At 35.8% G+C, this 15,271-nt stretch overlaps 1 protein-coding gene across 4 annotated transcripts in view; it reads right to left on the minus strand.

The window, feature by feature from the left end:
- Positions 1-15,271, minus strand: part of HLCS (holocarboxylase synthetase) — a 123,525-nt gene that overhangs the window by 74,278 nt on the left and 33,976 nt on the right. For all 4 annotated transcript variants that reach the window (XM_051644197.1, XM_051644199.1, XM_051644201.1 and 1 more), the window contains one exon: positions 6,333-6,604. In XM_051644197.1, the coding sequence (XP_051500157.1) occupies positions 6,333-6,604 (272 nt within the window). The remainder of the gene's footprint in view (positions 1-6,332; positions 6,605-15,271) is intronic.

The following is a 15,271-nucleotide window of genomic DNA, read 5'->3' on the forward strand; positions in this document are numbered from 1 at the left end:
AAGTTGAGCCAACAGTTGGAAGAGTAATTATGGCTTGCAGTTACAGTCCCTGTGGAATCCTGAGGCAAGTATCTGAAAGGGTAGGCTTTGAACAGGTACGCCTGATGATGGAATGAAAACAAGCACTGTGACTGTCTGGCATATTTTGCAAATGCTGTGTTAATGCCAAGTTTCTATCTTCAAACCACATTTCGACCCTCTCCCCACAACTTATCTGATTTTAATGTTTTTTTAAAAATATGGTCTAAACACAGAATAATGGAGATCACTGAGGTGCATAGAATGACTAAACACAAGGCCACTGTGTTTACATAGAGTAAAGCATCACAAGGATCGGGAAAAAAAATAAATCACTAAGTACAAAAATACAGTTTGTGGATCTCAATTTGTTGGCTTGTGCCTCTGAAGTACCATGCCAACCTCGTTCAACTATGTTACTCCTACTTTTCAATAAATCACACCTGCATTAGCAGCATGCTTAATTAAGTACAACTAAAGCAAGAGCTTTAAAATTAGTCCTAATGCTCACTTTCCAAAATTACAGCTGTAGTAAAATTTTTAAAAATTTACCAGTATTAGTCTAGAAAAGCATAAAGAAAAACTAAAAGGCACCAATAATGTAAAGGATTGTATTTTCCAAAGCTTTTAACTGTTTGGAAATTGCTTATTTTAAGCTGATATTTTATTTAAATATCCTTTTCAGGATTATGAAAGCTATTATGAAAGTAATTCATCCAACTAATTCATTTCCACTAAAATTCACCAACTTTTCCTAACAAAGGCACTTTGTGTTCCCTAAGTATTGGGGAAAAGGCATCCACATTGACATTTCATATAGAACATATATAACATACTGGCTTAATCATGTATATTTGAAATATTCTGTCAACTAAAACATTAAAGCAAGATATAAGATGCCAGTAAAGAATAAAACTGAAATGTACATCTAATTAATTTATTTCTTAATGACATGCTTGTGAAACCATTCCAGCCAATTAAAGAGTTCTAAAAATATTTATCAGTCTCATGTCTTATCAGTCTAGTATGTCTCCACAATGTAACACTTGTATCAATATACCTGATGCATCAAAAATAATGGTTTAATCTTAAATCGTGCAATCCCAGACATGCTCTGAGGATAGGAGAAAGCAGAACTGCTGCAGGCAAGGTGAACCTGATCAGGTGGCATTAGGATAATTATAATTGAAGACAAGGTTTCTGAAACGAAACTTACTGAAATAATTTCCTTTCAGACAATAAAAACAAGGGTGCTTCTAATCTTTGCTAGGGACTTTTAATTTTAGTTTAAGAAAAAAATGGAAATGCTTTTAAAATAGCCTCAAATGTTTTAAATAAAGCTTTTAACATGAAATCATAAAAGCAATATTGATAATCTAAAACTATATTACATCTAAGCAAATCTGTATTTTACAATTAGAGTAATGTCATTTAATTTTAGGTACCTACAGGTGAGTTCACCCTTCATTTGTTACCTTAGGACACATAAATGTACACCAGTGATTATAATACAGTGCGTATGTTAATATGCAAACTGCCAAGACCTGCCATCTGGAGAGCTAATGAACAATCAAGGGATCCCAAATTAAACTACAGAATTTTCCCTTAGAATCGTTACGACAACATTGTCAAGTTCAATCTATTCACTTAGCCTCCAGAATCAATTTTTCAAACTTTATGACAGGTCTAATAGTTTCCACCTGTTTCTCTTGCTTGACTTTTGACTGGCACGTTACCAGCCAGGGTGGAAATGCAGACAAAGACCCCTATTAGGCTCCGGCTGTTTCTCTACTGTGAGGTCGCTCAGCCATTAAATTAGTTCCAGCCCACTTTCTCCTTTCACGTCTTAATTTTTTGGGGGTAGGAATGTTTGGGGAAGTGAAAAGGAAGACAGACAAAAGTTTGACATTCAGTTGTTGGGAAAGGCATCACAAAATCTTAAATCACAAAAGTTAAATACTATATTTATTTATAATTTGCTATACTAAGTAATTTACTAACTAAATTTACTACTAATCACACTAATTAAGTTCTTGAGGTGTCTGTATCACATTTTCAGTCATCACAAACTTGGTAAAATTTGAGACCCCTAAGAGAATCTAACATGTGGCACGTGCTTATTGCAGTATATGATTACAAAAACACAGTATTGCCATTTTTTTTCTGGGAATCATGAATGATCAATAGGTACCTATTTTTAGTTCAAGCAAGGAATATATTTTTAGTGAGATATGTTTTTCTGTCACTCAGAATTGGCAATTAGAAAAAAAGTGATATGCACAGATCCTAATAAATTCATATTGGTTTGCCCAGAAGTACCTTAAAAACAATAAAAACCTCAATAAAAATTACCTAATTGGTATCTGCATCAATTCATACTGACTGATGAAATGTTATTGTCTGTGAAGTCTCAAGCATAATCATAGAATCATAGAATCATAGAATCATAGGGGTTGGAAGGGACCTCGAAAGATCATCTAGTCCAACCCCCCCTGCCAGAGCAGGGTCACCTAGAGTACATCACACAGGAAGGCATCCAGGTGGGTTTTGAATGTCTCCAGTGAAGGAGACTCCACAACCTCCCTGGGCAGCCTGTTCCAGTGCTCTGTCACTCTTACAGTAAAAAAAAAATTTCTGATATTCACCTTGAACCTCCTATGCTCCAATTTACACCCATTACCCCTTGTCCTATCACTGGTCATCACTGAAAAAAGCCTAACTCCATCTCCCTGACACTCACCCCTTACATATTTGTAAACATTGATGAGGTCACCCCTCAGCCTCCTTTTCTCCAAGCTAAAGAGACCCAGCTCCCTCAACCTTTCCTCATAAGGGAGATGTTCCACTCCCTTAATCATCTTAGTAGCTCTGCGCTGGACTCTTTCAAGCACTTCCCTGTCCTTCTTGAACTGAGGGGCCCAGAACTGGACACAATACTCCAGATGCGGCCTCACCAATGCAGAATAGAGGGGGAGGAAAACCTCTCTTGACCGACTAACCACACCCTTTCTAATGCACCCCAGGATGCCATTGGCCTTCTTGGCCACAAGGGCGCATTGCTGGCTCAATACTTAATACTTAAGACAAATATTTTAACTTATTAAAACAAGGTCTTTCTGCAAGATAAATTTAATTGTTCAAATTATAAACTGACTAGAATAATCTTCCCATTGTAAACTACTCAGTCTCAGGACTTCTAGTTTACATCTTACCTGAAAACTGACTATTAAGTGCTCTGGTTTGGTTTGGCACGTTTTTTGGTAGTGGGGGAGGGGCTCCAGGGCTAGCTCCTGTCAGAAGCTGAAAAGTTCCCCCAGCTCCAATTCAGGTGGCCAAGACGGAGCCCTTAGAGAGACAATACATGTGACTCTGCGATTAACATATGAAAGATCTGATATAAGACCTGAGCAGGGAGCAATCTGAAGAGCTGAGCTAGAGAGGTGACAGCACTGCCAGGGTGAAGAACCCTAGGTTGGTGGGGAAGAAGGGGAAGAAGGTACCCAAGCAGAAGTTTCCCTGCAGCCCATGGCAAGATGGCAGCTCTCCCCTGCACTCATGGAGGAACATGGTGGAACGTCCCCTAAAGGCACCAGGAAGGGTGAATGTGGACTTGCAGCCTGTGGATTTCCAGCCCAAGGACTTAGATCATGCAGCCATGGAAGACCCTGTGCCAGGGGAGGTGAAGTAGCCTGTGACTCTGTTGAAAGCCCATGCTGCAGCAGCTTATCGCTGAGGTACTCTCCCATGGGAAGTCCCTCGTGGGGAAATGGAAGATTCCTTACAGCCCTCCCCTATGAGGAGGAAGGAGCAGCAGAAAGCACCAGACTATGAATTTAGTCTAAACCCCATTCCCTGGCCCCCTGTAGAGAAGTACATAGAGAAATCAGGAAAAACAGTAATTGGGCCCAGGAAGAAGGGAGGGGTGGGGGTAATGTATTTAAGCACTGACCTTAGTTTTGTCTGTGTCCTGTGTGCATTTGATTAGTGGTAAATTAAATTACTCTTTTTCCCCGAGTTGAGTCTGTTTTGCCCATGACTTTAATCGGTGAGTGAACCCTACTTGTCCTTTGTCTCAACCCGCAAGTTTCTAGTTGGCCTTTGTCCTCCCCATCCCACATTGTGTGTGGTGGGGGTGAGTGAGTGGCCATGTGGCTGTTTTTTTGTTGTCATCAGGTTAGGCCCAAACCACAACATGGAACTGCAGCATGATGTGGAAAATCTTCAAGACCTACATCTGTAAACACTTCATTACATTTGTGCCGCTTAAAGTAAAAAAGCAACCTGAGTGCTGACTGCTCTGCTGGTACAGCACTTTAAAAAGAAAAGACATGGGGTTCCACTGTCTATGAAAAAGCAAGACCACCTCTCTTAGCTCCCTTGTCTTTCTTCAGAATATATATTTAAATTGACCCAACACAGAATCATAAAATCATCAAGGTTGGAAAGGATCTTCAAGATCATCAAGTCCAACCATCCGCCCTACGACCCCTAACCACTAAACCATCTCCTGAAACACCATACCTACCCATTTTTTTAATACATCCAGGGACAGTGTGTCCACCACCTCCCTGGGCAGCCCCTTCCAATGGCTCACCACTCTTTCTATGATTAAATTTTTCCTAATATCCAATCCGAGCCTCCCCTGGTGCAACTTGACCCCATTTACTATTGTCCTCTCACTAGTCGCTAGGGAGAAGTGATGATACTATTTAGTTTATGATATTTAAATAAATTCAAAAAACTCTGAATTATATGCTTTAGCTTACTGAGATGTGTGAATAATGTTACTGAGAATCCCCACCAAAAACAACTGACAAAGAAGAAAGGTCTTGATCTATTAAATTATCACTTTGCTGGTGTCTTCAGAGTACTTCTGCTTTCAATCCAATGGGCTGAACATGTTGTGAATACTAAAAATTAAGAAGTGCCACAAAAGCTTCTAAAAATAAGTCTTTTCTTTGTGGCCTCCTATTGAACTAATGTGTTTGTCTATGTGCAAAAGCCATTGCAAAATCAATTGCAGAGTGAGGGTGTAGATCTGGGAAAAGGGAAGTGACAAAATTAGCAACATTTTTTTAATGTGTGTGCACATGAGTACATATACACACATGGAATAGTTTGGAATTAATAGAAATATGTATTCATTTCCAACTAAACTTCAACATGTTAGCACAAATTATAATTTGTAAATTCTATCACGGTGTCAACCGTAAGACCCCAAACTGATTTAATACTGTGAAAATACACCCCTATTCACATATTTTTTATGCATATGTTCTAAAACAAATCACCTTTATGACTTGTAAGAAGGCATATTCTGTAATTTATATCAGTCTTACAATTCAGGCTCTTTAGTTGAGAGCTAAAGCTATTACTGTTGGTTAACTAATCAGTCACAGTAGCATTCAAGGTGATTTAACTGATAATGTTGATTAAAAAAAAATAGAATTGAAACAAAATGCCCAAGGTTCTTTTCAACAGTAAAATTCATCTGCAATATCTGCAGATAAATTAACACTGTTAACCTAAAGTACTTGTGAAGCTGCAGGTAGAAACACACATAGAAAAATCTGTCTTGAAAAGCAACAATTTCCCAAGGACAGTTTTTTCCACCAGACTGTTTCATGAAATGTAACAGTATAGTCTTTGTCCATAAACTCCAACCTGAGATTAGTAACTCTGATCTTTATATAACTTAATCCCATTCAAAACTCTAATTAACTACCTCCTCAAAGGCATCCCACAACTCATTCATAAGGGTCATCTATGTGACGATGAACAAATGCCTAGCATAAACCTAATAGATGTTGAAAAAAACCCCAACAAACCCCTAATGAACATTTTAGTGAAATATTCAATACAAGGAATAGAGAAAACAGTAATGTTAAAGACACAATCTACTCGTATCAATTGTGTCAAATAACTACCTTAGAAAATAATTTATACTAGAAAATGCATGTGATCTCCTAAATATGAATATTTAAAACCTTACACTTTCCTATGGTGTTGTTCATGCTCTTCAACAGGAATAATGATCCAACACCACTGCCAAGTAAAAAAATTGTCACACTCAGATTTTCCCACCTTATATGGTTTAGCATTTTATACATTACCAGTTAATATTCTGTCAACACAAAGTTCCCTATTTTTTGCCCTACTTAGAAGATAATTAGCTTTTTGTTTACTTTGGCTAGTTCATAGACAAATAAACAAATAAACCAAAGAGAAAAAAGTTTCTTTCTTAATATTGTATTACAAAAATTGTGAATTCCAGATCAGAAAGCTTATTCAGGATGATCTAGATACTGTCTTACCCATCTAGAAGATTCATTGTTGTTGTGGTAACTTCAGTAAAAAGCAGAATCTTCCCAAGCTTCTTTGTTTGAAGATTCTGTTGATATGTCTTCAGGCTGAAATGTTCTGATGAGAAGCTTCCCATTTCAGTGATGACTGGCATAAGAGATGGAGTTATCTCAATTTTTGATTCACAGGATGAAACAAATTTAAGAGACACTTTGCTGGATGCTCTTAATCCTTCTGCATCTACATTTCCCTCGAGCCATTTCAGAAAAGCAAGATGGACTTCCTGTGGACAAAGGAAATAAAATAAGGCACAGAAATACAGATCAGCACATGTGAAGACGCACAAACATTCTTCCAAGAACATTTTTATTCAAGCAACCATCTACTTCAAAATAAGAAAAGTGACTCAATTTGGTCTTCATAGATCAACTTCTGCAGTTTTTTTTTAGTCCAGCCTGGGCTGACTACTTAGTATTCTTTTCCTAGACTTGAGATCATGCTCCTTTGAAGACTAATTAGGCTTAACCTTTCCCTATAACAGGGTTTGTAGTGGTTCTTCTAGATACTGAGGCATGGAGTGCACACATTTGTCTGCATTATGCAGGTCTTTCAACATGCTATGTTTCTTTGCTGGAAGCCTTTAGTCCATTGCTAAGTCTCAATCTGAAGGATAAAGCAGCCACTAAAAAAAAACATTCACTGATTTCTTAATGGAATACCTGCTAAAAGGGCTCATACCTTCAGCTAACAGAAGCCTCGATACTAACACCTTAAATATAGCCAAAAGTGGTTGTTATCTAGCCAGCTAAAAGAGAAGCATGTAACTCAAGAAGACATACAAGTCTACTAGCAGCCTATGAAATGCAGTTGTATGCATGTTCTGTTGTTCTTGTCCCAGCCAATGGCACAGCTAGTACACATTTCCATGCAAAACATTTTAAAGGGAAATATATACATACATACATACATAATTTTATACACCTATACACCAAAACTGATTTTTATCTCCTTTATTTTAGGCTAGTTAGAAATACATTTTTTTAACATTAAATGAAGCAATTAATTACTGGGACTTTTACCCGTCTGGTGACACCCTGAAACAACTGCTATACATTCACAGAACTCTTTCTGGAAATATCTAATTCTGTATTGAGAGATTTTATATTAAATGTTTGCCATGTCACTAGAAACAGTAAGGTTTAAGAGCCCACAAACACAGATGCTGGGACTTCTTTTTGCTAAGTGTGTAGCTTAGATTTCAAAGAGCTCTCTTTCTAGTGACAAAGTAGTCTTTTATATGGCATATGAAACCACAAAAATCATGTATTCTATTCTACTGAAAATAAGGTACTAGTGATACTTACCTTCAAATATTTAGGAGAAAGACATTTGACTTTTCAATTAAAAACTTCTAACGCATATATGCCTCTCCTTCCCATTACTGCCAAAAGTGCTAAAGACAGGACTAAGCTCTCTTGTCTATGAACAAGATGTCTGTAAGCTCTAGCCCAACTGCTTAAAACCCACAAACTGCAATTAAGAGCAAACTTTCTATAAATAGCTATTTACCCAAGGAATTACAGTTTTCCAAATACCATTGTTACACCTTAAGAATAAACGAGAAAAGTGGTCTTGTCCCTAACACCTTTCTATAGATTTTCCATCTTGAGAAACTAGGCATTCTGAAGTTTCACGTGGACACCGCTTCTTGTGTTGATGTTCTCGCTATGCTGAATGTCAGCAGACTTACTGGTCTGTAGACCTGTAGTATGGGTGGCAGAGCATAACCTGAAGAAAGTAATAGTCTCTTTCCAAATGCAACCAGGCATTAGCTCCTAAGGCCCAGGACAATCTAAGAGTCACTTAGTAGGCAAATTATAGTTACAGAGAAATTACTTCTAATTTCTTGGTTTTCTACAGCTCCATCTGAGCTCTTTCTATCTAACTTCTTGAATAAAATATGCTTTAGGTATTTTATTCCTTTTTTTTATATGCATCGTAAATGATGATGTGGCATTAAAGGTTTTATGAACATTTATCTTCACTTAGTATAAAATCATAGCTTTGACAGACTGCTGCTGAATTCTTTACACACTATCCTACTTGTTTTACACACACTCACAGTGTAACTTATTAGCTGTAAGTGATACTTAGAAAAATTATAGCTTTCATACTTGTGAGGGAGGATATGGAAACTGTGCTTAATCAGAAAATTCATTTTCCTATTGCTTTCCAAACACAGAAATGCACATAACATAATTGAGCATGCAAGCCCTAGACACAGAAACATAATTTTGATTCACATAATGACAGGTTTACAGACTTACAGAAACAGACGTTAAGTTAAAAAATAAAACTGCTTAAAGTATTATTACATTCTAAATAAACAATGAAAATAAATAAATAAACAATGAAAGTGCTCGATACCATGCGTCACAAAGTCTGGTGTACTTTTGCCACAGCATACTTTCTGAAAAGATTGAAATAGCTTACATTTATGTGTGACGTTCTGTTATTACAAATATACCACACAATTCCTATAATTTATCCTCTTGGTTATACTCATTCAGGTGATTTTTTCCCCCCATAGTCTTTAGGTTTACTTCTTGTTTCAATTTTCTTGTTTCTAACACATACTGAACCATTTAAGAATTGTTACATATGTATAATTATGAAGCTAATTTTCCCTATAATGTACATATGTTTATTGAGCTGATCAAAAATATAAACATGAGTAATACATAATCAAGAACAGCATTTAATTTCTAAAAATATCTTTAAAAGATGTTTTTTCATTTTTAACAAAGCAAAGTTTCAAGTGCTGTCCAAGTACATGCTATAAAAATAATTTTCACTCGTCTACACAAAATTACAGAAACACGGATGCTGAACCAATGCATTTTGGTCCTCACAATTATACTGGCACACAGACAAGTACATTTTTGTATAATGAAATAAACATATACCAGAAGTCAGGTTTAACCTCTGCTTCAACTCCATTCAAAGGGAATATAATCACGTCAGAACCTGAACTGTGTGATTTGTTGATAAATTCAGGATTCAGCTTTGAATTCAAAACCTATCCCCAGCTGGGTCCTCTGTTCTGCAGCAACCTCTGGTGGCCGTTTAAACGAAAAGTGTTGGTTCAGAGACTATGACCTTCTGCATCTCAGGGACCAAGTCAAGCATGTCAAGCAGAGAACCCAACACAGGGTAAGGGAATACCCAGACTCCCGACTACTGCTTACCCTGACCACTATGAAAATCCTGAAAGATGCGGCTACAAGCTTTAAATGAGTGTGCAATCAAAAAGACTGTAGCTCTTATACATTCATGCACAGACAACATTGCAATCTTACTAAAATCTCTATTACACACATGGGTAATATACCTTGTAAATGTAACAACTACACTTGTTTTAGGGTGGCATAAATATATTCTGAAATTGCTACTCATCATTACTGCATGATCAAGTCAAGCCAAATTTAATTTCCTATAAAACTATTCCTTTTTCAATTCACATTGTAGATGTACCTTCTCAAAAGCAAAGATGTTGCCTTCTTTCTTAAGAGAGGAACAAAATTTGACATGGCAACCAAACAACTTCACAACAAGAGAGCTATTCAGCTTTTCACAGTTAAAATAACCAACTATAAATTTAGTATTTATAGCAAGAGGTTTTTTTCTATCCATATTTCATATGGTAAACGCACAATATATTTTCAATGCATTGTAAAAAACTATTATCAAAAGCAGAACAGCACTATACCAACAGGAACTATTTTAATTATCAGACTGAAAGTGTCCCTAAATGAAAAGTTGTTGAGTAGGCAGGGAGATACAGTGGATGTTAATTCACAAAAATTCATAGAAATAGAGAGTTAAACTACTGCATACTACATACCCTCAGCTCCTCTGCTGATCACTACACAGGTTTATTAGGGGTCACTGTATCAACGATTGGAAGTCTGACATTGCAAGACGTTGTACTGAAGCTTAAATAGTAATTGTAGCATAAAGAACGAAGAGTAAAAGCTGTATTTTGTTTATGATTTCACATGTGCTTTCTATGACTTACAGAGTTTGGTCAGGTGTGGTAAGAAACTGCTAAATAATGGAAGTTTTCTTTTCCTGTTTAAGAATATCTTTCTTTTTTGAATAATTGATGTCACTTTTTCCTAACGCTTACTTAGCAGTTGAGATTGAACAAAAAGGAGAAAAGACGGAGACATAAGAGACAAAAAACAGCTGCATATGGGCCCTTGTCTGTTGTGGTATAAAAGAAAATTACAGCTCCTGATGGAGATGATTTTATTTGCACCTGGGCTCTATCAACCAATGAGACCTACTCACATAGCACATAAACTTACAGTTGCAATGGTTCAAAGTAATCCAAAATTCATTACTTTATTCTTACATTCTATTTATAAAGAGAGAATGTTTATGTATTTTTAAATTTTTATACGTATGTTCATATACACAGATTTATACAAGTATCTCTCTCATCTGGCATACTGGGAAGCTGTTCTTTTCTACCAAACTGTGTGATGATAGATCCTAAACTCTGTATCAGTAGAAATTTTTGTTAAGACAAAATTCAGTCACAGCCTAAATTAATTTCATTTCTGTTAAAAACATGGAGACGAAACTAAATGAAAACTAAAATTATAATGGCATAAAACAAATATTATACATCAGTCAGCTCTCTCCTTTCTTGGGTGGAAAAATGAGACAATTTTAACTACCGATGCCCTGACATATGACTCAATGTTGTGACTATAATATAATACTCTATTTCAGGTATATGGGGCCAAGTAATAGCATAATCACTGTCTGCATACATAGCTAGAGTAAGACTCAACAATTTTTGTTCTTCCTTTGCATAAAATATAATAATTTCCAATTAACTACCTCTAATTTTGCTTCACTGTACTTCAAAAAAGTTTGCAGTTGATGTATTGATTCATATACAATCAGCTAATGTACTGATTAAATTATACACACATGAATATTTATTAACTGTAAACAAGTGAATGAAGATTACACTGGCATAAAGCACCAGTCTCCTAGAGGAGCACATGTATAGCCTATCTGGAGCATAACTACATTTATAGACATCACACCTTCAATCTGGCTAACCTGCTTTCTTTTCTGAATTGGCTGTTTTCAAATGAGTATTACTCAGTTCAGCTCTGATCTTAAAAGTATGTATTTCATAAGAGTTCTATAATAGCACTGATGGAAAAGAACACATTTTAATAAAGAGTGCACAGGATTTGGAATCTGATTTCAACTTTAGAATATAAACACATGTATATACATATACACAAAAATATATCCCCCTTGTATTACACAGCTTTGCTCAACAGTGCCACAAGTTTAAAGGTGTTAAATTAGCCACTGGAGAGCTTCCATAGCGTCTCTTGAATCCAACAGAAACAAACTGAAGTCCAACATGGTAGTAAGCTGTAGGCTGGCTCCAGCAAAACATACATCCATGGTGGCAACCCCAGCCCCAAATGCTAGTGACTTAGGAGGCCATCAACAGGAAAAGTCAGCTGTTAGCACAAGAGGGCAAAGTTTTTGGCATATATTTCTGACTAATGAGGCACACAAAATGCTCTTCTGATGCTGCCTCTGTTTTTACTCCTATAATAATGCCATATTTTGAGATCTGAAGCATATGACAGTTTCATAATACAACCATAGTCCCATTTTATAATTATGTTCATTCTCAGCCAATATATAAAAAGGCTAAAATAAATACTACATGGCATCAAAAAAACTTAAATACATGGAAGATGCAGAAAAAATGTGAAGTTATGTAATATCCTTATTGATTTAAAATCCAGCATGTATACATTACCTTTTATTGAGACTTTGTCAAACAATTTATAAATTCTTAGTACCACAACTATGCACGAAAAGGTATTATCTCCTTTTACAAGTGAGGAAAACTCAGTACAATATTTCTACTTAGGAAAAGAGTGGAAAGGGTAGGAAAAAAACCCAAAACCAAAAACATGACAGATCAGATGAGGAAATGACAATTTCTTGACAATCACAGACTTGAGAAAGGAACTGGTAGAGGATGAAGAACAGGTCTGCTGTAACCTTTTCCACAGAAAACACTTACCAAGATGAGAGAAAGGTTGCTCTTGCCTCCCAAGAAACACAATTTTGGCAATTAAGTTGTAGTGTCCATCTACTAGTTCAGTAGGATTTGTTAAAGATGAAGGTAGCAGATTTGTGTTTGCATGTCAAAGCTAGTTCTTCTAACCAATCAAACGAAGACATTTCATAAGATAGTTATAATCAGTGTTTCAATACTGTTCAGGTATCATTAATATGCAATAGCATTACCAAACTACACATCAATGTCTGGAATCCTGAATAGTTGCCCTTTTAGACTTAATAAGTGTAAACTTGAAGATGGATTTTCTAATAACTGAAACAAAAAGAATAAACAAAACTGCAAAACACAAAGGTTTTTTACAACACATTCAAAATTCATTTGAAATATATAAAGTTTTCACATTGGTTCATTTTCACAAAGCATATATAAAACTTCTCTTAACTGCTGATAATTAATTTCAAAATTCAGTCCTCATTCAAGGAAAGAGATAAAAATTCAGCAAGACAGATAGTTCCCCTCCACAGCCCCTCTCGCTGGTTTTAATCTATTTTCATATTGGTTATAACATTTTAATTTGTTTTGCATTATTTTATTAATAGGAAGAGATATTTTAGCTGAGGTCACTCCTCTAGGCTAAGTCATGGCAGATTCCATGCATCTATCTTACTCTATTCAGCACGCAGAGAGCCATTATTTTAATGATTCTGTGTTTTAGTTCATAGTATAAAAATCTTAGGCAGGAGAGAAAGCCCCAGTTCTCCTCTCCTTCCTTTCTCCATTCCCCAAAGAACTTCATAAAGATTTTATTGTTGCGCAACCGAGTACATTCTCATTTCATGTTCTTATGAACTTCTGTAGTTACTTGGCTGATACTTTTTATGCATTCTCAGGATACTACATAACTAGGAAATCTGTTTAGGTTTATTAATAATCTTTTCATATCTACTAAACACAAACATAGTGCAAAACATGAACTGATTGTATAAAATATGGAACTAGGGCAGGGTTTGGTAACTTTTAAAATTTGTAACCAACAAGATTTTTAGGAGTCTCTAGTGGTTTGGGTAGTTACTTTAGTCTGCAATTCACTTTCTCAAGAGAGGCAGAAAAAAAAAATAATTTCTGAAAGATCATTCCAGAGATCAAGTTCCTTCTTTTTGCCTCCACACTTCCGTGTGCTTTTAAAAATAGGTATTACATTACATGAACAGTTACACCATGGATCATCTTAGCAGTGTGGGGAGTAGAAACAGTCACATATAGAACCAGGTCCATTTCGCCAACTGAAAAGTGGAATAAGTAGTCCAAAAGAGATAAATATTTTTGACAAAGTGCTACAATGTATCCTTATCCTTTCTACTGCAGTAACATTTCTTTGAACACAAAACATCTTAGATTTCAATCCAAATCCCAGTCTACATGTCTAGCAACTGCTCATAAATTTGTGCCTAAATTTGAATCCAAAATTAAATTTAGCTTTAAAAAGCACTATAGGTAGGATTACAATTCATTTATCCAATGTGCAAGTAGTCCATTCAAAAAACAGGCTGCAGGGCCCAGGTCAGAATGTATTGGCTAATGAAAAATACTTTTTGCAAATAAAATAATGCTATCAATAAGGTTAAAAATAAGATTAAAAGAAATCAACTAGTAATGAAAATGAAAAATGCTCATCATGTTGAATTTTTAATATCAGTATCTCTTGTTTTTAGCACAGTTACTTTTAGGTATTAAGTTGCTTGAAGGCACATGGTATCAGTTGTGCAAGATAAATACAAGAAATGAAGCAATAGCATTTTTTCTTTATTGCTATATGAAAAAAAGTATCACAAATTCTTAGAAGAATGGAACAATTGAAAAAATGAGTGTAGGCATACTGCCCTAAGCAGAACATATTTGATTTCTCCTTTTGATGAAGTACTAGCCTTTATGATCCCTGACTATGCAACACAGGACAAGCCTTGCTGCAGAAGACCCCACTGCACTGTCCTCAATGCAAACCAGAGCTGAACAGAGGAACAAGGAAGACAGCAGAGCAACACTGTAAGGTGCATCCTGGCTTTGGCTTTTCTTACTTAGCTGCAACAGAGCAGTCTGGAAGCAATCTTCCCAGCAGCTGTTCTCATCAACAAACTGTTTATTGTAAGAGAGTGGCTGGGTCAAAGGCTAAATGTCATCCAGAACTGAAAGCGTATCTTTAAAAAAACACATGATATATGAAAGAGAACCATATTGCGTTCTGAAAGGCCAGAAGCCTACTTGGCCAAAAACTCCTTAATTTGCTGAAGCAGTATTTTATAATGTTGCACTAATTTACTGTGGCTTGTGCAGATTTTGAGACCTGTGCAAGGTTTCTAATAAAAAAAAGCAAAGTAATTTAAAATTCAATCTCTGTTTTATGGTTTAAAAAAAAACAGCTGTATTTTTAAATATTCTAAAATATTTTATTAACTGAGTGAGTTAGCTCCAAATTCACATACAAGAACAAAATGAGTACTCCTGTAATACATTACAAATGCACCATCAACGTGTTACGTAAGTTGGAAAAATAGGTTTAGGCTCAGTATCAGTTTTATTTTTAAAAAATGCAGGGTTTATTATGCAGTTAGCAAAGCAAGATGATGTACTAAACGCATGTAAATTAAATCCTTCAAAAGCATTTGCCAAGTTAGTTTCAAATCTTATTTGACAACTTCTGAATGCAACTGCCCATATTCAGATGTCACAACCTCTTCCAGAATACCCAGCTCTGTCAAGAATCAATAAAGGATTGAATGTAATCAGGTTTTAAGCCAAGCATGCTGTAAAAAAATT

The sequence above is a fragment of the Apus apus genome, chromosome 1 (genome assembly GCF_020740795.1).
Source record: "Apus apus isolate bApuApu2 chromosome 1, bApuApu2.pri.cur, whole genome shotgun sequence".
Taxonomy (NCBI): domain Eukaryota; kingdom Metazoa; phylum Chordata; class Aves; order Apodiformes; family Apodidae; genus Apus; species Apus apus.